General features: G+C 42.4%; 1 protein-coding gene across 5 annotated transcripts; it reads left to right on the forward strand.

Annotated features, from left to right (window-relative positions):
• The first annotated feature begins 34 nt into the window (after positions 1-34).
• NUDT5 (nudix hydrolase 5) lies at positions 35-24,958 on the forward strand. Of its 5 annotated transcripts, none has more exons than XM_077897229.1 (10): positions 35-73; positions 11,647-11,750; positions 13,158-13,225; positions 17,567-17,616; positions 18,807-18,914; positions 20,155-20,250; positions 20,882-20,983; positions 22,483-22,491; positions 22,626-22,679; positions 24,717-24,958. In XM_077897229.1, exons 2-10 carry the CDS (start codon positions 11,688-11,690, stop codon positions 24,824-24,826), a joined length of 660 nt encoding a protein of 219 aa, XP_077753355.1. In that variant the 5' UTR covers positions 35-73; positions 11,647-11,687; the 3' UTR covers positions 24,827-24,958. The 5 variants fall into 5 exon arrangements, with proteins under 5 accessions (XP_077753355.1, XP_077753353.1, XP_077753356.1 ...); XM_077897227.1 differs by lacking the exon at positions 35-73 and adding an exon at positions 92-273; XM_077897228.1 differs by lacking the exon at positions 35-73 and adding an exon at positions 572-740.
• Positions 24,959-26,118: the final 1,160 nt, after the last annotated feature.

Here is a 26,118-nt window from a genome sequence, read left to right on the forward strand (position 1 = left end):
GGAAAGGAATTCCGGAAGTGGCGAGGAGGAGGGACGGGAGGGGGCGATGCTGAGCCGCGCACCGCCCCGGAAGGTGATTTCCCCAGGCGGGGTTGAGGGCGGGGCCTCTACGGGAGCCGGGAGGGGCCGAGGGCGCTCCTCTCGCCACCGCGAGGTGCGGCTGTGCCTGAAGCGGCAGCATCGGGTCTTCGGAGGCTGCTGCCCCGGGGTCGCGCTTTCTTCTTTCGTCCCGGTCCCCGGAGGAGTGCCCTGCGCTTCACGCCGCGCCTCGGGGTAGGCACGTGGGCGCGGGCCCCCGGCTTGAGGGGAGGGGGGCGAGGGCGGAGCGCCGCGCGCGTGTCCCCGTCTGCGGAGCGGGCTCCGGGGACCCGGGGGGAGGGGCGGGGGGCTCCGGGGAAACCCGAGCCCGGGAGGGGCGCGGGGGGAGGGCGGGGCTGCTCGGAGCGGAGAGAGCGGGGAGCGCCGCGGTGACCTGTTGGTGCAGCGCGGTGCTGGGAGCATCTGCTAACGGGGGGTGGGGGGCGGGGGGACGCCTCTGGGTTCGTGGAGGGAGGGAGAGACGGAATCGTGGCCGCACGCTCCTGAAATTGGGGGGAAACCGACGCGGGAGGAGAGGCGCCTCCGTTGAGCGTAGGAACCCTGTGTCCCAGCCCTGCCGGACCAGCAGCCTGGAAGCCTGCGGCCGGACTGCCCGCCCGTGTCGCCGGGCCGCGAGGCTGCCTTCCCGAATCCTACTCCAGGCAGGTTTGCAAATTTGCACGATCACTTAAAAAAAAAAAGGCTCTTTTCTCCATCTTTTCTCCATCACTCCGTCGTGACGTATCAGAGGGCGAGCAGACCCGTAGAATCGTAGAAGCGTTGAAAAGTTCACTTCAGTGCGTGCGCGTCTTCCAAGAGCGGGATGCTGGCTGCCGAGAAGGACGCCTCTGCCACCCGGGTCGCTTGTCCCAGTCGGGGCTGTGTCCGCCGAGGGCGCTCGTTATTTTTAGGGACCTCGTTGAAAAACCTGCACACTGGCAGGGTCCGTGCCGGCGGTTGTAGGTTAGGTGGAGGTGGGAACCTGCACGGACAACAGGCCTCTTCAAAAAAAAAAAAAAAAAGGATTGGTGAGGATAATTGCAGGCTCCTCTGCCTATTTTTTTTTTTTAAGATTTATTTATTCTATTTATTTACGATACACAGAGAGAGAGAGAGAGAGAGGCAGAGACACAGGCAGAGGGAGAAGCAGGCTCCATGCAGGGAGCCTGATGTGGGCCTGGATCCTGGATCCTGGGATCATGTCCTGGGTGAAAGGCAGATGCTCAACCACTGAGCCCCCCACCCCGGGCGTCCCTAACTGTCCGTTTTGATTTGACCTAGAAATAAACAGGTTGCTGCTGGAGGAAAATGCTAGCACGGATGGGGTGCATTGAAGCAAGGCTTTTTTTTTTTTTTTTTTTTTCTCCTGTTGAAGATAAGAATTGATGGGTGCATAGAAGATTAAGTAGCAACTGGGACTATAGTCCTTTTGGGAGGAGTCCTCTGTTTAACAGCCCAGGAAACGAGTTGCAGAGGTTGAGGCAGCTGTGAAGCATTAATACAGAACTGGTAATTTGTAGAGAAGCAGCCAAGTTTGTAGACTTAAAACACTACAGGGAGGGAATTTGTTACAGATGTCTGTTCCTCGGGCTCTACGTACACTTTGGAAGTGGTGAGTTCGTGGCTTTTTTTTTAGTATTACGGTTGATTTTTAAGTTGACTAGCTACACAGTTTACACAGTTTAGTAGTCCCAAATAAATCAACATTACAAACACGCTCCAGTATTTTGAATGGACGCAGCTAAATTCCCTTCGATTATTCTTCTAGCCGCCGTGTTTGTCTTTTCACTTAGCCAATGAAGTGTTTATACTCGTTTCTTCAATAAAACCTTTTACAACAGTGGAAATAGTTGCTTTTTTTCACGCAGGCCTAAAGATACCAGTAGCTAAGTGACTGTGGGGGAAGGGCTTTATTGTACGATTCCAAATTAAATAATGAAGAAACCTTTCGGTCTCTGAATCCCAGAACGTGACTAATGTGTCTAAATTAATAATTCCGTCTGCCTGCTGGTTTTATCCACCTGGATGTCTTACCAACATCTCTAACTCAGTGTGTCCATATTTGAACAGTGTACTACCCCTTTCTCCTGATGTCCCAATGTCCTTTAAGAACATCTCCTTGGAATTAGCTTTGAAAACCCCTTCCCTAGACACTGGTTTGAGACAAGTAATAAAGTTTCATGTGCAAGGAGTTAAGTCTGTTTCCTTGCTACTGCTACCACCCTGGACCAAACCTATGGTATCTCTTGCCTGGGCTATTGCAGGAGGTTCTTTACTGTGTCATTACTATAGGACTGTAACCAATTAGCCTTCCCAAGGGTAATTAGTTCACAGCCCAAACTAAATGTAATGATCATAAATCACCAAGTAGTGTAATTTCAGTAAAACATTAGTTCCCTCTCTGCTCCCCCAACCCCCTCATCTGCCGGAAAAGAAAAGAAACTCCGTGGCTTTCCATAATTAACAAATTACAGGAAGTCTTGATTATCTGAGGATAATTGTCAGTAAAGGAAAATTCACTTAAAGTGGATCCATCTGATGTGGATACCAAACTTGCACCATAACAAAAGAAGGAATGATCAAAATACCTTTTTATTTTTTATTTTTACTTTTTTCAAAATACCTTTTTAAAAAAACGAATTTTTTAAAAGTTTTATGATTATAACCAAGGCTATTAAATGTAACTATACTAATTGATTACTTGTTCATTATAAGTCATTATAAGGCTTTTCTGTGTAATTATTCTGAAAGAATATGGAATGGCATCATAGGCAGGCCTCGGCATTTGATGCTTGACTTTACACAGTCATAAAGTTATTTTTGCAAATATTAATCCTTTCCCGCTTAATTTCTTTCAAAATGCCTTATTGGAAAGTTCTCAATCCAATTATTAACTGTTCCAAGTGCCTGACCTTGGTCAATCAGAAGCTTCGCTTATGATTTGAGCCTCTACACCTTTTATTCGGTCGAACATGAATGATGTTTACAATACTCAACTTTTACTTGGGAGAGAGTTACCAACATGTTATATCTTGTGATTTTTGCTATACTTTGCAACTCAGTAAACTGCAGGGATTCCAGTATGGTAATAACTTAATGAGAAGGCTGAGTGCAAGCTCCCCCTCCCACTTAACCTGAATCCAGGGGTTGTTACTAATACTGAAATACCCAGGATTGTGAAAATGTAACTGTTTCTCTTCCTCCCTTCAGTGGAGAATTGTAAGTGCTATCCCCAAGAGGAGCTCACATAGTAACAAGAGCTTGTGGCATGCCACTTGGAGTTGTTGGGTGCTTTATTTGCCCTGAAATTTGGAGGAAGGAGCAGATGTCCAGCTAAATCTGCGTTAGCCCTTGAAAATGTGTTTGCAGACGTTAATTTTTTTTTTTTTAAGATTTTATTTATTCATGAGAGACAGAGAGAGAGGCAGAGACACAGGCAGAGGGGGAAGCAGGCCCCATTCAGGGATCCTGATGTAGGACTCGATCCTGGGTCTCCAGGATCAGGCCCCGGGCCGAAGGGAGCACTAAACCGCTGAGCCACCCGGGCTGCTCTACAGACGTTAACGTCGTCCATTATATGGTAGTTTGTTTGCAGGGTTTTGTTGTTGTTGTTGTTTTTGAGAGGGTGGGAGGGAAAGGTTGACGACCAGAGAGCTTGCCAAACTCTATTGTAATTTCTTAACCCTTCCCCTATTAGTGTCTGTTTTTCATGTGGTTCTACGTGAAATGCTTTCCCTGACTTCTTGGTATCTAAATAATATCTTAATATGAAATGGTTTCTTGGTAGTAGCCTTTTCACAGTCTGCTACTTTCCCTGCCTCCCAAGTGGATGTGATTTGTTGCTCACTTACACTCTGGTATTGCGTTATTTCTATAATAGGCATTTACCCTTCTGGTTCTTTGTGAGTTGAACTATGAGGTCCCCAAGGGCAGGGTTACACTGTCAGTTTGCATTTAGTGTGTGTACGTATGTATGTGTGTATGTATGTGTACTCAAACGTGAACTGCCCATGTTCATAGAGCCAGTTAGCCTCCTGCCTACCACTGTATGTCAATTCTAAGAATCCTGTGATGTTTTCCCTCACAAAAGGTTTTGGTGCCCTGGAAAAATCGTACAGTTAACACATCATAGACCTTCAGTGTTCAGACCAAACTAAAACCACATAAAACAGATTATGTGAGTTAAAACAGTAGAACACGTTAGGTACACAGGTATTCTTTGAAGTATAACACACATTTTAGCAGCCTAGCAGCAAAATGTAGATGACTTGAAATTCTAGCTAATGAGGTGGATAAAATTTATATTACACTTTACTTTTAAATCTAAAAATAGCGTTGAGTCAGCTCAGGAGAACTCTATCACAGTAACTGAGACAAGGGTGCAGCATGCAATGGAGCCTTGTTTCTTTCTTTCTGCACTGCCTTACTTGTAGGGACTGGTCCCCAAATGGCACCACTTAGCTTCTGGTTTAGAAATGGTGCTAGAAATAATATTCTTTTTCTGTTTCAGTAGTATTTTTTATTTTTTTAAAAAATATTTTTATTTATTTATTTATGATAGGCATAGAGAGAGAGAGAGAGAGGCAGAGACACAGGCAGAGGGAGAAGCAGGCTCCATGCAGGGAGCCCGACGCGGGACTCGATCCTGGGTCTCCAGGATCACGCCCTGGGCCAAAGGCAGGCCCTAAACTGCTGAGCCACCCAGGGATCCCTCAGTAGTATTTTTTAGATGATTTTATAATCCTGAACATTTTGCGAATCACAGAATAAAAAATATACCTTTGAAATCACCCTTTAACCACATTTTTGGGTTATTTACACACTGTCAGCAGATTGCTACAAAATACCGTTGCCTCTGGGGGCTGATTGCATTCCAAGTAATTACCCTGGAGAGGCCCAGCCCCGTTTGCTACTTTCTTTCTTTCTTTTTTTTTTTTTTTGCTACTTTCTTTCTTTTTTTGTAATTTATGTCTGTAGTTTTTTTGTCTTTCTAGCTCTCTAACATGCTACCTTAAATATTTTTTAATATAATCTGTTGAGAACAGCTGTTTATAGCTTAACATTTGTTGACCAAAAATTCGTCTTCTGATTACTAAAACTGTGTTGTAATGGAGTTTAACCTGTTAAATGAGGAGTACCAGATGAGGGACCATCCTTCAGAACAGTACTTGCTCACCTTTTGGCCATCAACAGTCCCTTTGACAATCTGAGAGAAACTAATAAAGATAAAAAAAAAAAAAATCTTAATAAAGATAAAAATTTAAGGGAATGTAGCAGATAATTTAAATGTTTTAAAGTTGTATGTAAATTTGAAAGAGCTAGTGGCTCCTTTGCCCCTAAAGATACTCACCTGGGGACGACCGGGACTTTTTCAAAAGGAGGTAGAAATCTAACTTCATCCAGGCATAGTGGCTCCTTTGCCCCTAAAGATACTCACCTGGGGACGACCGGGACTTTTTCAAAAGGAGGTAGAAATCTAACTTCATCCAGGCATCATGCACCATTTTAGACAGATTACGTTGTGCACTCAGGTCACTTGGGTGCCTAAAAACTATTTTCTCTTACGTAATAGACTTAAAAGCAGAAGAAATATTCCTTCTGTGACGTATATGTTACTAATAGCAGGGAGTGGAAATCTGGAAGATAAAAATCTAGGTGGAGAAAATTCTTTTATCTGGGTGTAGAGACCGCACAGGCAGTGATCACTAGCCAACCTTTGACTGTAGCTATCGTTTGTTTTCATCTGGGTCAGCATACTACTTTGATCGCCTGTAACAATGTAGATTATTTGTCATATGTAAACCAATGCTGGTTAAAAGTTTACCAGGAATAACTGCCTCTTTTCTTATGCTTTGGGCATATAGTCTCTGTTCTAAATGTCTGTCTCTAAATAGCCATGTAGGTTACTGCTTGATTACTTTTAAGCTTCTGTTCAGATGTCACCAAACTAATGGGGACTTTCCTGATCACGCCATAAAGATACCACCACCACCACCACCACCACCACCACCACCACCACCCGTACCTTCTCTACTCTTCTTATCCTTCCGAATCTTTCTCTGTAAAATTTAGAGTCTCCAACATAAATTTTGTATATTGTTCCTCATTTTTCTCCCACCAGAAAGTAAGCTCCTGGAGGGCAGGGTCTTTCTGCTGTCCTAGCGCCAAGGACACAACCTCACTGCCAATGGGTCTGCCACAGGGTGTGTTAGCCAAGTTACCTAAGATACACAGTCAATGTTTGTTTTTCATGAACATTATCACAGTTTGTGCATACTTCTTCATGGTTTAAAAGAGTGTGAAAATGTGTACACATTTCTTTCTCTCATCTTCATTAAGTGGTTTTTATTTCTTTAGCATAAAATCACTTTTTCTTACCTAAGTCCTCAAGTTTTGCTTCTTTGCCAAAGTCCCTACTGGAAATTGAATTCCTAGGTTTGCCCACAAAATACTCTGCAAACAACAATGTTGATTACATCTTCATAATACAACAGAAATACATTTAATTTTACAACAGAAATAGATGTTGAGTGTCAGGCAAAATAAACACCCAGAGGACAGTAAAATGATTGCTTGGGTACAGTGGTGCTGCACATTACTATCCTGTTGAGTTCAAAGGAAAGCTCCTTGAACTAGTCTCCTAGGCTTTGCCAATCTTTGGACCTAACGTGGCTTTCAACAACCCAACTCTTTGTCCCTTGGGGATTTTAAGACTGCAAAGGTTGTTGTTGTTTTTTTTTTTTTTAATATTTTATTTATTTATGACAGATACAGAGAGAGAGAGAGAGAGAGAGGCAGAGACACAGGCAGAGGGAGAAGCAGGCTCCATGCACCGGGAGCCCGATGTGGGATTCGATCCCGGGTCTCCAGGATCATGCCCTGGGCCAAAGGCAGGCACCAAGCCGCTGCGCCACCCAGGGATCCCTGTGTTAATTGAGATGTAATTCACCATAAAATTCACCTTAAAATTGTAATAGTCCATGATTTTTAGTGTATTTGCAAGATGGCGCCCCACCATCACCACTATTTAATTCTAGAACATTTTTCATCAAAAAGAAACCCTATACTCCTATGTAGTTATTTCCTAGTCTCTCCTTCCCCCAAGTCCCTTGGCAACCACTATCTGCTTTCTGTATCTCTGGATTTGCTCTTCTGGATGGAAGCATACAATATTTGGCCTCTTGTATCTGGCTTCTCTCACTTAGCATAATGTTTTCAAGGTTCCTCCATCTTGTAGCACGTATCAGTACTTCACTCTTTTTTATGGGTGAATGTTACTCCATCGAATGGATATACCACATTTTCTTATCTGTGCTTCAGTTGGTAGACATTGAGGTTGTTTTCACCTGAGGCTATTATGAATAATACTGTGATGCGCGTTTGTGTACAAGTTTTCATAAGAGCATGTGTTTCACTTCTCTTTGGTACATACTGGGAGTGCAGTTGCTGGGTCATATGGGACCTCTGTTATTAACCTTTTGAGGATTGTTTTCCAAAATGGCTGCATTGTTTGCATTCTTTCCAATGTATGAGGGTCCCAGTTTCTCCACATCCTCACCAACACTTTCTTTTTTTTAAGATTTTGTTCATTTATTCATGAGAGACACAGGCAGAGGGAGAAGCAGGTTCCAATGCAAGGAGCCCGACGTGGGACTCCAGGATCACGCCTGGGCTGAAGGCAGGCGCCAAACCGCTGAACCACCCAGGGATCCCCAGCACTTTATTATCCAACTTTTATTGTAGTCATCATAGTAGGGATGAAGTGTGGTATCTCATTGTGGTATCTCATTGTGGTTTTGATTTGCCTTCCTCTGATGGCTAAAAGTGCTGAACATATTTTCATGTGCTTATTGGCCATTTGTGTATCTTCTGTGAGAAAATGTCTATTCAGATCCTTTGCCTATTTTTAATTAGGTTGTCTTTTAATTATTGTGTTTTAAGAGTTTTTTTTGCATATTTCAGATACAATTCTATCAGATTTGTAAACTGTTTTTCCCATTCTCTGGGTTGTTTTTTTACTAATTTGAATGTAAAACACAAGTTTTTAATTGTGATGAAGTCCAGTTTTTCTTTTTGTTTTTTTTTAAAGACCTCTCACGAGAGACACAGAGGGAGAGAGAGGCAGAGACCTAGGTAGAGGGAGAAATAGGCGCCCTGCAGGGAGCTCAATGTGGGACTCGATCCCTGCCTGATCTGAAGGCAGATGCTCAACTGTTGAGCCACCCAGGCATACCTGAAGTCCAGTTCATTTGTATTTTCTTTGATTGCTTCTGCTTTATGTGTTAGATCTAAGAGATTATTGCCTACCCCAAGATCATGAGGATTTACACTTATGCTTTCTTCTAAGAGTTTTGTAGCTTTTAGCTCTTATGTCTTTGATCCATTTTGAGTTAATTTTTATATACAATGTTAGGTAGAAATTCATTTTCTTCTTCTTCTTTTTTTTTTTTTTTCCTAAATATTCCACCTATTTACAGAGAGAGAGACCTCACACATGTGCAAGCAGGAGGAGGAACAGAGGGAGAGGGAGAGAGAATCTCCAGCAGACCATGCTGAGTGCAAAGGCCAACACAGAGCCCAATCCCATGGCCCCAAAATCACAACCTGAGCTGAAATCAAGAGTCGGACGCTCAACCGACCAGACCACCAGGCACCCATGAGGCTCGTTTTCATTCTTGTAAATGTATACATCTGAGCCCAGAACACTCCCTTGAAAAGGATATTCTTTACCGCCCCCCCCCCCCTTGAAAGGTGGTACTCGTTGACCATAAATTTGTGATTTTAATTCTGGACTCTGTTATGTCAGTTTATATTGTCTATCCTTTTGCCAGTACCCACACCATCTTGATAGCTGTGGCTTTTATAGTAACTTTTGTATTCAGGAAGTGTGAATCTCTTACCTATGTGCCAAGATAATTTTGAAATTGAGCTTAAGTTAAATAACGACAAGTAGACAAGGAATCATTCTTCAAAATAAGTCTCAGCAGGCCCCAAACTAACCTAATTCTTAGGAACAGAATGGCCATCTAGACTAACCCAGTCAGATCATTTTTTTCCTCCCTTCATTTATTCAGCAGTGATTTTAGGGAGATTCTATACCAGCACAACTGTGAGCAATGTTGAACACTGGACTATGTAAAAATCTAGTGTCCAGGAGATGGTTTTGGAAATGTCATCCTTTGTAGGAGACATCAAGGTTTTCAGCCAGAGTTCTGATGGTAGGGTTAGGACGCTCTTAAGAAATGTTAGAGGCAAAATTTTTAGGGCTTGCAATGGATAAATTATAAGTCGGTGAAAGAGAATAAGGGATTGGAGCTATCTCTGTTTCTAGCTTGGGGATGATGGGTAGGTGAAGTCGATGGGCAGATGGTAGAGGAGTAGACTGCACAGGGTTGAATAAATACACACAGTAGTGTCATCTGGTCTTTCAAGAAGTCCAGCAAGGCGGAAGGAGAGAACAGGGTCGTGAAAAGGTTAAATGTGTTTGTTTTGTTGGTTGTATTTTAGGATGGAGCATACTTAACTGGGATAAAAAAAAATTGCAAATGTGATGGGTGGTTTAATTATTACTGTAGCTCTCAAAAGAAACAAAGACATTCTTTCCTCAAAGACAGTTGGTAGGAGAGATGATGTTTGATGATCTGTATTTTCCCTGGAGCTACCATTAGAAGGTAGGTATTAAGGAACTTTACAACCTAAGAGTAGTTAAAGGGTTAGAGTAGCCACTGAGAACTGTAGGTAAAATAACAAGGAAACAAAAAATAGGAATGAGAAAGACAAGACAGAGGATGAGTTCAGGAAGTCTAACAGCTAAACATCAGTTCCTAAAAGAAAAAAAAAAAAAAAAAACAGAGAAAATAGAGGGCAAGAGATTATCAGTGAAATATTTCATGAAAAGTTCCCCATAAAGAAGCACAGTATAGATTCCAGATTGAAAGGACCCATTTGACAAAACAAGGGTAGGGGATTGAAGGAACAAACTTACAGGGGCACCTGGGTGGCTCAGTCTGTTAAACGTGCAACTTTTGATTCCATCTGATCTCAGGGCTGTGAGAGTGAGTCCCGCATCGGACTCTGAGCTCAGCTGGGAATCTGCTTGAGATTCTTCACTCCCTCTGCCCCACCCCACTTGCGTGCACTCACGTGTTATCTCTCTCAAATCTTTAAAGAAACAAACAAAAGGCATAAACTTCCAGTTGTAAAATAAATAAGACACAGGAATGCAATGTATGGCATAGGGAATATAGTTAATAATATTGTAACAAAAAAATAATATTGTAACAAGTTTGTATGATGACAGATGGTAGTGAGATTTCCTGGGAATGACTTCATAATATGTGTAAATGTTGAACCACAATGTTGTACATCTGAAACTAATATAATATTGTATGACAACTACATTGCAGTAAAAAAAAAAAAAAAGGAAGGACCTATTTGAGTACCCAATATAATATCAATATGAAGGTGTAACTACAAGTTTCCAGAGAAAGAAAATAGGCCACAGAGAGAAGGGATCAAGAATCAGAATGGCTTCTGATTTCACAGCAGCAACACCAAAAGCAAGATAACTGAGCAAAGCCTGCATATTTCCAGCAGAAAATTATTTTCAGCACTTATTTCTATATGCAACCAGGTAATTCAATCCACTATGAGGGGCAGAGAAAGATTTTCAGACACTCCGGGTACAGAAACAGGAGAACAAGCCAAGAATAGAGGATGTAGTATTATACAACAAATGGGATGGGACATGCTCTTTCCACAACAGACCTAGTGGTACTCATCAACTCATGTACAGCTGTGACTTCAATACATGGTAAAACTTTAAAGTGAAGGATGCCTCGGTGGCTCAGCAGTTAAGTGTCTGCCTTTGGCTCAGGTCAGGATCCCAGGGTCCTGGGATCAAGTCCCGCATCAGGCTCCCTTCATGGAGCCTGCTTCTCCCTTTGCCTGTGTCTCTGCCTCTCTCTCTGGGTCTCTCCTGAAAAAATAAATAAAATCTTTAAAAGCCAAACTTTAAAGTGAGTGAGCAACTACAATATGAATGTGTTTAATTCTGCTGAATTGCACATTTTGAAATTATTAAAATGGTGTATTCATTTATCACAAGGTAAAAAAAAAAAAAAAAAAAAAAAGTTATATAGGAGGTAGAAACAGCCAGCTCAAACCACTTCTACAGTTTAGCTGTAGAAGAAAATAAGGGTCAGTAGTTAAGGTGTGAGAATGAGGAGTGGTATACAATTTTTCTATTGTTTTCTCCTTAGAAAGTTTTTAAATTTGGAGTCAGAAAATCCAAAAGTGTCTAACGTAAGTGCCTAGTGCCCTGCCCAGTAGGAGCTTAGCTAACTTGGGCTAAATCTAACTGCGATGGCTGTAGGTTCTTTCCTGGATGTTTTCCTAGGACCGTGGCTTTTAAGTTCCGTCTAGGGCAGGTTTTCCAGGTTCACGTGACAAAACAGCTTCGATGACAGATAAGTTTTTCATCATTTAAGTACTTTGACCAGTGGCCTTTGGACAAATGTTTAATTCAGAAAAATAAACGTAGCCTAAACAAATCTTATTATCTTACAGCGTGAACTTCGTGCTTGAAGACTATAAAGACTAGTTTGAAAATGGAAAACCGAGAACCAGCGGATCCTTCTCAAAATACCAAACAGTCTATTATCTCAGAGGAGGTATAAGTTCTTTTTCAGTTCCCTTCCCTCTCCCCACAGAGAGCTGAGTTTAAATGAAATGTATAAACTGTGGTTTCAGATGCTTATGTTTAATTCTTTTCTTTTTTTTGTATTTAATTCATAAAGACCGGTTTTTTTTAAAGGTTTTATTTATTTATTCATGACAGAGAGAGAGAGAGAGAGGCAGAGACACAGGCAGAGGGAGAAGCAGGCTTCATGCAGGGAGCCCGACGCGGGACTCAATCCCGGGTCTCTAGGATCAGGCCCCGGGCTGAAGGCAGCGCTAAACCGCTGAGCCACCTGGGCTGTCCTGTAAAGACAATTTTTAAACATTATTCCTGCTCCCTTTTTTAGGACATTTTGCTCTTGTGTGGGAGGAACAGTATTGCTCTTAATTATATGTGCTAATGAAATGGAGGCTGTTTCTAAAGTGGATTTTGGCAATTCAAAAATACTCAAATTTTATTCAGTTTCCCTGGGTAGAAGAATAAGTCCTATTCTTGAGTTTTAGAATTTTAGACATTACATACTTAAGTATCACATCTTAGCTATTTATCGTCTTGATATAGATGTTTAAGAACAATAAGAATCTAAGTTGTTAGTTGTCAGAATTCCAGAACTAATGTATGTGTTAGTTATATTGTTATTTGGTTTAGCTTTTAATAAGTCTCTTTCTGCAGAAACCATTGCAGTGGATAAATTTTAAATTTTTCATCTTGGAACTCTGATCTTGACACCTTCCTGCAGTTATTTACGATTTAAAAATCTTTCCATGTGGTCTGTGAATAGATCTGCTGGTAATTTTTAGGTTGCTGCTGGCCAGAAGTGAAAGATAGGATAGTAAGAAAAAGGCTACTGCTCTATGTCCACAGTGAAACTCTCCTGTCAGTTCAGTATAGTGACATAGGTAAGTTAGTTCTGGTAACTGAAACTCAATGTCTAGGCAGAACGATCCTGGGCCACTTGTCTCAGATGGGGTGGGAAACCCATGTGTCCCTGGAAATGCAGTCATTGGACATGGTGTCTTTCCATGAGTCTCTACCTGCTAAACACACCTGTGTGACAAGCTCCCAGCTCGGAGGGTAGAACACTAGGTCCCAGAAAAATCCTCATTCCTCACTCTCCACCCTCCTACCCACCACCTCAAGAGTTTTTCAATTATCATCGCTTTTCACTTCTCAGTATCACGTCCAAAACTGCAGAAAGCAGCAGAACCACCCTTCAAGAAAAAAAAAAAAAAACAAAAAACAAAACCCTTTCCTTACATTGAACTGAAAACCTGCACACAGACTATTGGGAGGGAAACGTCATTACTGGGAGGGCCAGGCAGAGAAAATCTGAAAGAAAACAAACCTTCTAAATAAAATCCTCAGTTTGAAAGTCTCCCAACTTAATGTCTCCTTTTAGTTAATTTCAGAAGGAAAATGGGTCAAGCTTGAAAAAACAACATACATGGATCCTACTGGTAAAATAAGGTAAATTGTTTTTTCCATTTTGTAAAATGCTTGGTATTTGGATTCTCAGGGTCACTGTTTAGCATTTGGCATAAACTCTGATAGCTTCCTCATTGTAAACTTGATCTTAAATGAAAACTCTAATCCAGTGTCTTCCCATTGTCAGAATGTTTGGATTGCTTATAATCTCTGGATAAAATTACGTTGTCAATTTGTTATAGCAACAAATCAGGAATTGATCTTAACACCATTCTCCCTGAGGAGATTTGTATGAACCAGAAATTTTGGGCCAAGCCTCATTTAAGCTGATAAAGCAGTAGAATAATTAACAGTCCCAGCTGCCTCCTTCTGGTGACACCAGTTTTAAATTTGTAAATTAGAAGTCCTAAGGAGAGAATAGTGCCCGGTTTGAGGTAAAATTTACATCCTTTAAACCTTGCTTATGCAAATGTGAATTGGGGGGGAAAAACGTTTTGCAAAACATTTCACAGTAACCAATTGCCATAAAGATATGACACTCTCCAACCTAAGTAATCCCACTCCAGAGACTGTTTGGAGTCAGATTTGTGCATGAAAAAATGTTCATCAAAATTTAAAAAGACAAAAAACAAATTGAAAGCACCATAACCATTTTTAAAATTGGGAAACAGTTGTTACAATGTAACATAATAAAAGTGTATGAGGGAATATAGACAGTGATATTGCAACAACTTTGTATGGGGACTACACTTACTATGGTGGCCATTTTGTAATGTGTACAATTACTGAGTCACTGTGTTGTACACCTCAGATACAATATTGTGTATCAAGTATTCTTCAACTTAAAAATGGAGAAGTCATTTTTTAGTGTATTCATTTGGTAAAATCTCTGTAGTTCTCTACAAAGCTGATCCTAAAGACAATCTAGCAATATGAGACAAGGGATTAAATTGATGACATCATTGGATATTGTATATATGTCTTTTAAATTCTTTCCAAATAATATGTAAGAAAAGGCTAGAAGGGAAACGGGCAAAATATTAATGGCAGTTGTGTGGTAAACCTTTTCCTTTTGCTAAGCAATCAGGAAAGGATACAGAGTTTCTTCTTGAGGAAATACATCTTATCATCCCTGTGAAAGTACACAGAGTTGCGAGTAACTGAAACCACTGTATTTTTTTTTTTAAGATTTTATTTATTCATGAGAGACACACAGAGAGAGGTAGAGACATAGGGAGAAGGAGAAGCAGGCTCCCTAAGGGGAGCCCAGTGTGGGACTCGATCTCAAAACCTTGGGAATCGCACCCTGAGCCAAAGGCTCAATCACTGAGCCACCAAGGTATCCCTGAAACCACTTTAATTACATTTACTAAACTAGCAAAGATATTAATAAGGGCCAGTGTTGGAGAGCTGGGGGAAACAATGGGCTATCCATTGCACTATTAAATTAAAACTTCAAAATAAGAAAGCAGAACACACCACAGTCCAACAGTAAAAGTGTCCAGTAGAACACTTGACATGAGTTTGATGTACAGAACTAAATAGACAATAACTAGTGGCTACAGAAATGTGGCCAGCCTGAGCCTTTAGGAACACAGTATGCTCAAATACACTTGTATTTGTGAAAATGTAGACTGATTAGAACTCAATTTGTAGTGAGATGGTTTGGCTGTTTTCCCAATGAAGTTGTTTAAGTTTGTAACACAGATATGACTCTTAACGTTAATTGAGCTAAAGAGTAGGTGTTGGTTTACACCAACTCATCTCTTTACCTGACTCCTCTTCCTCTTTCAGCATTTCTTAATCAGAGATGTGCATCAGAATCCTCTGGAGGCTTCCCCCCCACCTGCCCCCAAAATACTCTCAACCAGGTCTCACCTCCAGGGTGTCTGTCTCAATAGTTGAAGGGTACACCCTTAAGCCTACCAAATACCCTGCACTCACGTGACCGTTTATAGCATGTTCACCTCCGTTCTTGCACGTGGAGGTCTTCCCCGAGACTTCAAGGCGCTCTTCCATAATATGTTGACATTTCATACCAGAATGTCAGGCTTTGAAGAGTGAATCTCTGTACTTCCCTACCATAGGTCCTTATGTATAAACTTAGTTTTATCCATTACCCAGTACGTAAGCATGTCAGTAAAGATGAAATAGCAGCTAGAAAATCCTTTGTCCCACATGTTATTCATGGATAAAGATATGGAATTGATTTTAGTTGTGTGAATATTGCCGGCAATATGTGCCTTTATGGACATTCAGGACAGAGCCACAGTCATCCTTTGTTGCCATTCCTGTGTCTCGTGTTTGTTGACTAGACTTAGAGTATGTTATAGAAAAACAGGCTTTCCTAGAACAAGGACTCAAAAAATGGAGGAGCTTAACTAGAATCAGAATTTTAAAGCTATAAGAAGCTTTTGAAATAACATACTGTTAATTACCTAGTTTTACAAATAGGAACACACTCAAGGAGTTTGTAGGTATGGGGTTAGCTGGCAGGCGGATAGAGATTAAGATTTTCTGGCTCAATCAAATGTCCATCTTGCAGAGTCGCTTGAAGATTATTGGAGCTCTCAGGCATTCCTGGTCTAGGATTCCTTATAAATGCATTTATGTGTCCTTGCTCGTGATTTATGGCTCATTACTGATTATTTTCCTTCATCTTAACCACTATAATGATGCTACTCTTTTTGTTTCCCTTTTCCTAGTGTATTTGGGTTGGCATCTTCAGTGCTGCTCCCAGCACTGTTTTCTTCAGTCTTTACAACTAACCTTAAGAGGCAGCAGAGAGAGCTGTGCCAAAAGGTGTTTTGTCTCTTGCAATCTGTATTATTTACTGATCAGAATTGCTTGTTGTTTGGCTTCTTGTTACTAACAGGAATGTTGGGCAGTTGTGAGTTATCATAATAGTCTTTGGTTTTCATAGGTTCATTTTGACACATTTGCCATTAGAATTTTGGTGGAACGCTTAAAGATTTACAGTTTATAGAAAGGTTTTGTTTTGTTTTTTAACTAGATTAAATACCTGGATTTTTTCCATAGAAATGTAGCATAGTCTGACCCTTAAGGACAAGGAGGTCATTCATAGGTTCATTTTGACACATTTGCCATTAGAATTTTGGTGGAATGCTTAAAGATTTACAGTTTATAGAAAGGTTTTGTTTTGTTTTTTAACTAGATTAAATACCTGGATTTTTTCCATAGAAATGTGGCATAGTCTGACCCTTAAGGACAAGGAGGTCAAAAGTCCGAGGACGCTTCTGGGCAGCCCATCTCCTCATACCCACTCTTCTGTGGGGAGACCAATGTTGATGCTTTTCTATGCTAGTCCCCAGCACCACTTGGATGTCCTGCTTCTCTTAGATCCAAAGTTGATTTGCTTCTTCACTCCCATCTCTTATCACTGATCCTTTTTTTTTTTTTTAAGATTTATTTATTTATTTATTTATTTATTTATTTGTTTATTTGTTTATTTGTTTATTTATTTATTTATGACAGAGAGAGGGAGAGAGGCAGAGACACAGGAGGAGGTAGAAGCAGGCTTCATGCCAGGAGCCCAACACAGGACTCGATCCTGGGACTCCAGAATTGTGCCCTGGGCCAAAGGCAGGCGCTAAACTGTTGAGCCACCCAGGGATCCCCGCCTTTCTGTTTAAGGCATAAGAGAGTGAAGGGGAATTTCCCTCACATGCCCTTCCCCTTCAAACACAATTGTACTCAGAACTGGATTTTAGGACAATGTTCCCAGAAAGAAACAGCTAATCAGGCTGGAGCTATATAAAAGGGAGCAGGAACTTGCTGTTACTTATCTAACTTTTTCCTTTGTGAATGATCTTCCCCTTAGGTAAGACAGATCTCACACATGCAAAAGAGAGCACTTAGCCTAAATTTAATAATTCCTCAATTAATAAATGGAATGGTCCTGCTTTCTTGTTGTTTTAGGTCACATATCAATAACATCTCAGTAGTTCATGCTATGCTGAATATTTTTTGTTTTTAACAAAAAGGCTGGACTTTTCATAGAGGCATAATCTGCACTGACTGTTCAGTAGCTTCATGGCTTAACTGCTCACCTGTAGACTTATGATCCACACTGAAATATTTCCAGTGAGTGATTTGAAAGGCAGTTCAAGCAAACTACAGGCCTTCTCTTTAGATATTCCTCAGCGTTAGATGAAGGATGGCATGTTTTATTTGGAAAAATTTTCAGAAGCTACAGGAAAGCACGGTTGGCTTTTCCTATAGACTTGTATGGTTGTGGTCTTGACCATTATCAATAGTACACTTGCTTGCTTTGCATCCGAAGTTCTGGCTGTGGACAGAAAACCCAAGAACATTCTCCCCTGTAATACTAACGATTTTGTTTTTTCTTCTCTGCCTGAACAGAACTTGGGAAACTGTGAAACGTACAACCAGGAAAGGACAGTCGGCTGATGGTAGGAGTGCAAACTCATTACAGCTCTTCATGAAGGAAATCACCATGCATTATTGCAGGAGGCGGGCTTCTTTTTATTTTAACCAAGACCTCAGAGCAGTTCTCTTCAACTATGACCTTTTATCTTTAAACCTAGTTTTCCTTTTTGCAGTGCTATGTGACTAAATCAGGCTTGCTTTCTTTTCTTTTTTAATTTAAAGATTTATCAGAGAGCCCGCGTGAGCACAGGGTGGCTGGGGCAGAGGGAGAGTGAGTTTAAGCAAACTCTTTGCTGACCTGGGGCTTGATCTCACAACCTTGAAATCATGACCTGAGCCAAAACCAAGAGTTGGATGTTTAGCCACATGCACCACCCAGGCATCCCAATCAGGCTTTCTTGATAAATAACTTCTGGCTTGTTATCACAGCTCAGGACAGTGTTTTGGGGGATAAGGTATACTAATATTTATAGCCAAATACAAGTCAGTTTATTTTGAAGCCACATACTGTGTCTAACTATGACTTCTAGAAATACTTTGTATTCTGTTCAAAGGACCTGGGTGAGAGCCTTTAATTTGGAAAAATATTTGGCCCTACTTTATGATGGACCAGTTGCTTTATAAATTGGTGAGGACCATGGAATTAGGCAAAGATTATTCTATTCATTCATCTCACTGTCCCTCCCAGGCATAAATGCTTGACTACAAAGATTGAAAATCACCTCTGGTCGAAGGGAAGTTGGGCAGTAGGTCTTTGTTTTTCCCTTTCATGCTTCCTTTTCATTTTGTTGTCTGTTTTTACTGGAAGTAAACAGCTGGCCACAGCTGCTGTCTTGCCTGCCAAGAAAGTCAGGGGCGAGGGGTTAGCCAAGAGTTCCTCGTAGGCAATTTGTGTTTTCCAGAACGCAGTGGGGTTTTGTCTCTGTTTTAAGGCCACGTAAAAGGTTTCTTGGGAGAAAAGGTCCTTGATCCTAGGACAATCAAATCCAGTCTAGCTACATATTCCACAAACTGCAGTCCTGACTTGATTCACTCCTTAAAGGAAACATGAGTGCATGTAGAGCAGGGTCACTTCATCAGCAGACTGGCTTGCTGCAGGGTGAGACGTTTGTCTGCAGTGGTTAGCGTGAAGCGGGAATTTGTCCTTGACCTTGTGCTAAATGTTCACGGACGTTTAATTAGGGATTTCCTTGGTTTTATTTCCTGGTCACAGGTGTGGCGGTCATCCCGGTGCTGCAGCGGACACTTCATTACGAGTGCATCGTTCTGGTGAAGCAGTTCCGACCACCGATGGGAGGCTATTGCCTAGAGTTCCCCGCAGGTGAGTTCCCGTGCCAAGAACTGCAGCACTTGGACACTGAGCACCTTGGCTGCCCCTCCTCCCCCAGTTTTAAGTACAACAAAAGCATATTTGCAGTGAGGCACCACCGGTCACATTCTAGTGACACACTAAGCCTGAGAGGCGAGGCAGGGGTGGTGTCCCTGTCCCAGCCCACCTTTCCAAGCCACTGCTCAGCAGCATTCTTTCTAGCTTCTTTCTGAGTAATTGCTTTTTGCTAATTTGTCAGCTGAATTCATTTTCTGTCACTAGCAATCTGCCTCTGATAAGAAATTTACAGTAGTAACTAGGCCAGACTCTTAACTCCAAACACTATGAGTTTGATTGTCCTGTATGTACACAGGCCAAGGAAACTGTATTAATTTCCACTAGAATATTCTCTTGAGTTGCACAATTAAGTAGAGCTATCCTGAATTTGAGCTCTGTGTCATCATAGGACTTAACTGGGTTGGTCGCATCTGAAGAGATCACATCTCATTTACTTATCATTAGTGGTGTAGGTTTTGTACTTTCAAAGTCCAGCCCCATGATACCCATACCAACTTCTCATTTACCAGACATTTCACTGGAGAAATTAATAACTTAAAAAGTAATAGAATAGCCTCTATTTTACTTTTTCTTTGTGTTATTTCCTTTTAGGTAAAATAACCCAAGCTCTGCTGTCTTCCCCCCCATGGCCTCTCTAGTTACTGCTTCCCCAAGCACAGCAGCTGCCTGCAGCCTGTCAGCCTCCCATCCTTCCCCTCGCAGGTGATGCTCATGCTGGTGTTTCTCTCCAGGCCTCAGGATTGCTCTGTGAGGGGGGAAGCAAATTAGGTGACACTGTTGGGTGAAGAAACTGAAGTGTGCCAGGCTTCGTGGGCCAGGTCACATATCTAGGTCTGTAATCTATGCCAGTGACACAGCCCAGCCACTCATCCTTGCGGGAATCCGCACTGTCTGAGCTGCAGAACAACACGAGTGCTGAGCAGCTCATGGAAACAGTCGAGGTCTAAACAAGAGGAACAGGTGGCAGCTCATGGAACCTACTCAATCTGCGTAGCATTTTATTCTTTGGCCTTTGTTTCTTATAAAAGTTCCTCAGTCTCTTTTACCCATCCAGCCACTTTTCACAGTCCTCTGATTCTTCCCGTGTAGCTAAACAGCAATTATATCAGAAGAAGGAGAGGTTCCAAAAACCAGTGTTTCCCTAGCCCACCTCACAAATGACTTGGCCTTCTAGGTCTCATCGATGACAATGAGAGCCCAGAAGCAGCTGCTCTTCGGGAGCTTGAGGAAGAAACTGGCTATAAAGGTGATGTCGCAGAGTGCTCTCCAGGTGTGTACTGCTACCCAGGTGTGCACTCAGGGATAGGCTCTTGAACATTGGTCAAGTGGTAGATTCTTGTGTGTGCAAAGGACTGTTGGGTTGGGCTGTTCTTTATGCTCAGGATGCAGAGATGGCTTTTGTCTTGGTTAATTGACTGAAGGGAAATCCTAAGTAGATGTGGTCACCATCTACGAGTGAGCCTCCCATCTGCAGGAGAGCCAGTGTGAACAAGAAGGCCCTAAAGCTGGATAAGAAATGTGAAATTCGTCACCTTTCAGAGTTTCCCACATCCTGAGCTCTATGCTTTCTTAGCTCATCCACATGCCAAGCTCCTCACTGGAATCTTTTTCATGTGGTGAAAGGAGTTGACAGCATGGCAGTACTATCTTTACCCCTGAGACTTAACCCCTCAGACTTACCAAACTTAGGACCTCAGGGGGAAAGTACGAGTGCTGTCTACACCTGTGCTCTGCAGTCCTACAGCTGTGCTGAGCAAACCGGGCCAACCATCCATTATCCTGCACAGGTTCTGTGTCCGCTATGAATTATGAGCCCAGTTTTCTCCCAAAGACATTGAAGTAATGAAACAAATGGTACGTGACTGGTGTGTGTCACTATGATCTGTTGCTTCTCTCCGTAGCTGTGTGTATGGATCCAGGCTTGACAAACTGTACCACACACATCGTGACAGTAACTATTAACGGAGATGATGCTGAAAATGTGAGACCTAAACCAAAGCCAGGTGAGTGTGCAGTGGCTCCGTGGAACGTGGTTCTATTGGGTTAAATATTGTTCGACTTGCTACTGATTCAGTCTCTGGTCAGAAGAATAACAGGCTTGTAGATACTTCATCAGTACTCCAGGCTCTTTTCCTAATCTTGGGTCCTTTAGCCTTTTTCTTTCAGCACCTACTGATCTTTATGCTTTCTTTATAAAATGTTAAATTGCAATATTTCCATTATTTGCTATGTGGAGTTTATTCCCACTTAACATGAGCCACAGGTCTGAGCAGTAAATAGTGAAAATCTTCAAAATCGCTATTTTGGACTTCGTGTGTATGGTAAGAATGGCAGAAATAATTGTTAGAGGACAGCGGCTGACTATTCTTCACAGAGTTCCGTACTTAGAGAAACGTTTCGGAAATTCCTTGCTATTACATTTCTCCGCAAGTTTGGACTTGAGCTTTGATGCCTCTGGCCGTCCCAGGTGGCCTCCCACCCCGCTGAAGGTGGTGCTCACGCACACACCAGTCATGTAGTGCTGCCACACGCTGCCACTTCTCACCACCTCGGGTGCTCCTGAATATTCCAGGCCACCTCACAGCTGATTGTAAATGCTCAGCGTTCACGTTGCAGATACGTGTATGATACACAGTGCAAGAGTTGGCAGTCCTCAGTGCTGACCGGAATTACCACGAGCCTGCAGTTCCACTCGTGGGTTTACACCCAAAGAGCAAGGGCTCCAACAGGCACTTGACACCAGCATTTATAAAGCATCACTCACGGCACCCAAAAGGGGGAACCACCCAGTTCACAGATGAATGGATAAACAAAGCACAGTGTATGTGCACATGGAACACCAGCCATTAAGGAGACCTGCTGGCACATGCTGTGACAGCAGGAATTCCGAAAGCGTCATGCCAAGTGTTTAGACCAAAAAGCATAAATAGGGGCGCCTGGCTGCCTCAGTCAGTAGAGCACGTGATTCTTGATCTTGGGGTCATGAGTTTGGGCCCCACACTGGGCATACAGCTCACTTTTGAAAAAGGGAAAAAAATTTTAAGCATAAATATTGCTACCTAAAACTCATATGGTCACAGAGACAGAAAGTAGACGAGAGGTCAGCATGTCTGGGGACTGTTCACTGGGTGCCTTTTCTCTGTGAAAAAGTTCTAGAGAAGGACAGGGCTCAGGACTGCAGAGCAGTGTGAATGTATTTAATGCCACTGAACTATACCTTTAAAAGTGGTTAAAATGGTGAATTTTCTGTGTATTTTAACAGCTTAAAAATACATACGTACATATCCTAGAACAGTCTTTAAATTTTGCCAGTACACATCTGATTTGGAGAACAATAATAATTTTGTGCTGTTGGAATGCTTTTCACCACCATGCACACGGATTAAATTAGGAGACCCAGGGTTCTGTGGAAGTTTTATACCCATTTTGGGACGTCTCGCACAAAAGCCTCCTGGTGTTTGACCGCAGTGCGCTCCAGTGTCCTCCTTCTGTTTGTTTTCAGGAGACGGAGGTACGTTACCCAGCTAGCAGTGGCTGACCATGTGTATGGCTCAGCGCAGTGGAAATGGCAGCAGGCATTTTGTGGTGTTCTGGTAGGCCCTCTCCTTCTTCAGCTTTGTTTTCACTCGCACTTTGTTTGTTTAGAATTTGTCGAAGTAATTTCCTTACCAAAGAATGACCTGCTGAAGAGACTTGATGGTAAGCATTCTTAAGACTATTCCCCAACTTCTTTGATTTTCCCCATCCCCAACCCCATCCGGTGGGGCACTTACTGGAATTCCATTTCTGTCATTATATTCTTATTAATGTCAGACACCTAGAGACTGTGGTACAACTGCAGTTAACCAACAATAATTTTCCTTTCTGGGTAGCAGAGTTTGAAAATACGAGCAAAATATTCTATGTCAAGTGAAAGCGTTCAGTAAGGTTAGGTTTTTTCCCTATAGAATAGTCAACATCACATTCCTGCAGATTTGCCAAAAGCTCTCTACCTCAAATCTGTAATCCGTGGCAATGCAGAGACCTAATAAGTTGGTATCTCCTAGCTGATGCTCAACAATGCCAGCCTGCTGGATGGCTTCGCGCAGGGCAGAAATTAGAGGAGAATATAACAATATTCCTTCTACGAAGACTAAGGTAGATGAAGAGCAATATGCTGATATAAAGAACCAAACTGGCAGTGTGACCCCTGGTAAATCACTGGTCATGTAATTACGTCATGTAATTCCTGGCCAGCCCATCTCATAGGGATTTGGTAAAAAATAAGATTGTGCAGACAAATGTCCTTTAATGAAAGGATGGAGAGAAGCCCTGCAGGGAGCTCCTCGGTGGGGCCGGTAGGGCCCCATTCACTCACTTGTAAAAGAACAGATCATCTTTGTAATCTGGATGTTTTACAATTTTTACTTCGAAAAGTAACTTGAAGCACTATTTGACCTGAGGCATTGAGGGCCATCTCTTCCGCCCCTTCCCTAAGAACCAGTGGCTTAACAGTTCTATTTCCGATGCCGTGTTGCTTTAAAAGTATGAGCTTGCAAAAAGGACTGGGATTTCAGAATTCCCAGAAAGTTCCCTTCCTACTTTGCCGTCTTAAAACCTACACGTAAGGTAAAGAGCACCTTGGGGTCTGAGTTAGAAGTGCTCGCACGGAAGCAAGCCGTGGTTTATCCAGAGAAAGCTGTGGCTGCGAGAACAGACAGCACGGCTCCAAGCGTCAGGTCTGCCTGGGTCTGAGGCTCAGCGGGCCGCGTTTCCGTCACCAACTGGAACACCGTCCACGGCCTCTCCCAGCTCGTCTCCTAAAACAGGAGCAAGAGGTCCTGTCCCTGAGGAGGCAGGAGTCAAACGAGATGTTAGCACTAAGGGGCTTAAATGTTAGATGCTGTAGGTCTTGACTATGTTTTTATATTAGAGAAGTAATCCTCTCCAAGATCTTCCTTCTCGCTTCCATCGAGCTTAACGTCTAGCCTCAGAAGAGGGGAAGACAGCGAGGGAAGGAGGAAGGTGTAAAGGGCAGATCCGTAGAAAGAGGAAGGGGGAATTGAACCCTTTTAGAATCAGAATATAATAAACCATTTCTTTAGCAAGTACCATTTGAGAAGGTATTTTGGGATTAGTTTGCTACGAGGAATAGCTTTCCACACTTACAGGCACCTGCCATGTACAGAGGACCTCACCCTGCCTTCCAGGGTCATGTCTCTGAGCGTGTCCCTAAATTAGTGGCTAGGAAAACAAGTGACAGGAGCCCCAGTCTGATAACCTCCCCCTGAGCAAAACAGTTCCTGTTAAAGCTCGCTGTACAGTGGAAGGTTCCGAGACCCCACTGCTGCTAGAATTCCAGTCCTGACGGGCACACGACGTGACATGTGCATGGAAAGCACGTATTCCCCGGCAGTGGAGGAGACCCAGGAACTCCCTCAGTGAGGGACTGAAGAATCACCTAGAGGGGCTATAAATGAAGTTAACCCTTGATCTGTGAGCTTAGAGCTGTGCTGTTTTAACACAAGCATCATCTCTGATGTGTGTGATCTTTGCTCGCTTTCTTGTTCTTTTGCTGGAAACGTAATCCTGCTTATGTATCTTTTCTTCTTCTGTCTTATTAGAGTTAAGACCCTTGAAGGTAGAAGGTGTCTCAGTCACCACTCTGTCTCCAGCGTCCAGACTGACGACTGATCAGGGGGTAGTATGATCCCTGACTCCCTTCATTATCTAACTTGTGTTCTTTATTTCCTCCAGCTCTGGTAGCTGAAGAACATCTGACAGTGGACGCCAGGGTCTACTCCTATGCTCTGGCACTGAAGCATGCAAACACGAAGCCGTTTGAAGTGCCTTTCCTGAAGTTTTAAGGCCAAAGGACAGTAGCCATGTTTTTTATAAACAAGACCACCAGGCCTCCTTCACTAAGACTTTGTATTCAGCTTAGCTTAATGTAGATTTGAAATTAGCTTTTTTCATTAAATAAAAGCCAACGCAGAATACATGTGGTGATATGGAATTGTGATTACAGGTAGGCTGTAGTCTTCATTTAAGTGCTAAATTCTGGCAAATATTGAGAAAGAACATAAATGCAGATATCCAGTTTTTAATCCAGTTTTTTTTTTTTTTTTTAAAGCTCAGCTGTTACCTATCTAATCTAGTCCAACAGATAGAGAAGTATTTCTAGAGGAAAAATGACCTGAATTCCAAATTGGGTCAGCTGCTCTCAGCCTCAGCTGAAACTTCAACTAGGAATGCAAATAACTGCTTATTACTATATTAATGTTTAAACAAAGATTTTTTTCAAAGACCTATGTAGGGACTTTGCTGTTGTTCCTAATTCTCTTCTATATGGAATTAATACACATCCTTGCATAGCAGAGTGTAAAGTCAACATAGAACAACATCTATGAGAAGCAGATGTTTACATTTGGCCAACGTCCTCCTGCCCACCTACATACTAAAGGTTAACAAACGCTTCAGCAATGGAAAACGGTTCACTGTAACGAGGTTAAGAAGCCAATGAATATACAGGGCCCTTCTCTCAAGCAGGTGTATATGCTTTAGAATTTCATTTCCTATCCTTACCTGAGAAAGTACTTGAAGTTCCTAATACCAGATCCATTTACATGGCTGCGGGTGGGGGGCATCACTGTCTTGGTTTTAAACCATGAATGTAGCCAGCAAGTTCCAGAAACCCAATACAACCACCTTAGAGTGGAGGACAGGAGGGCACTGTTTCCACTTCCTGCCATGCCTAAAGCCCGGTCATCCAGAAGGTCTCCCAGTGTCCTGGGCCATTTTCACATCTTTTGGCTGAGCTCGGCCCGTGTTGACTTCTGTGGTCTCCAGCAGCTCCAGAACTATCACCCTGCAGGTGAGCACTCAGCGGAAGTCTCAGGGTGATGCTCCGTGGCCAGCCCAAAGTCCTTTGTCCAGCCCTGGCTTTAGGCTCTTCGAACCACGTAAAACCAGGATGCTAATGCCAGAAATGCTGTACTACAGTTCATTTGTCTACAGGGTCACTGTGTATTCAGTGTGTATCACTGTTTTCATCTCTGTATCCACAGGTGTTTTTGTGAGCAAAAATACAACATCTATTAGACTTCCTAGACAAAGGGGGAAGCTGTGTTTGGAACTGGAGAACTGTCTAGATCAGGTC

The sequence above is a fragment of the Canis aureus genome, chromosome 5 (assembly GCF_053574225.1).
Source record: "Canis aureus isolate CA01 chromosome 5, VMU_Caureus_v.1.0, whole genome shotgun sequence".
Classification (NCBI taxonomy): domain Eukaryota; kingdom Metazoa; phylum Chordata; class Mammalia; order Carnivora; family Canidae; genus Canis; species Canis aureus.

What these genes read in the sequence shown, in the direction of transcription:
- NUDT5 (XM_077897229.1), top strand. Translation starts at nt 11,688, where the DNA reads ATGGAAAACCGAGAACCAGCGGATCCTTCTCAAAATACCAAACAGTCT. An exon ending in AGTCTATTATCTCAGAGGAG is followed by an intron (nt 11,751 to 13,157) that starts GTATAAGTTCTT and finishes GTCTCCTTTTAG; the next exon opens with TTAATTTCAGAAGGAAAATG. An exon ending in GATCCTACTGGTAAAATAAG is followed by an intron (nt 13,226 to 17,566) that starts GTAAATTGTTTT and finishes CTGCCTGAACAG; the next exon opens with AACTTGGGAAACTGTGAAAC.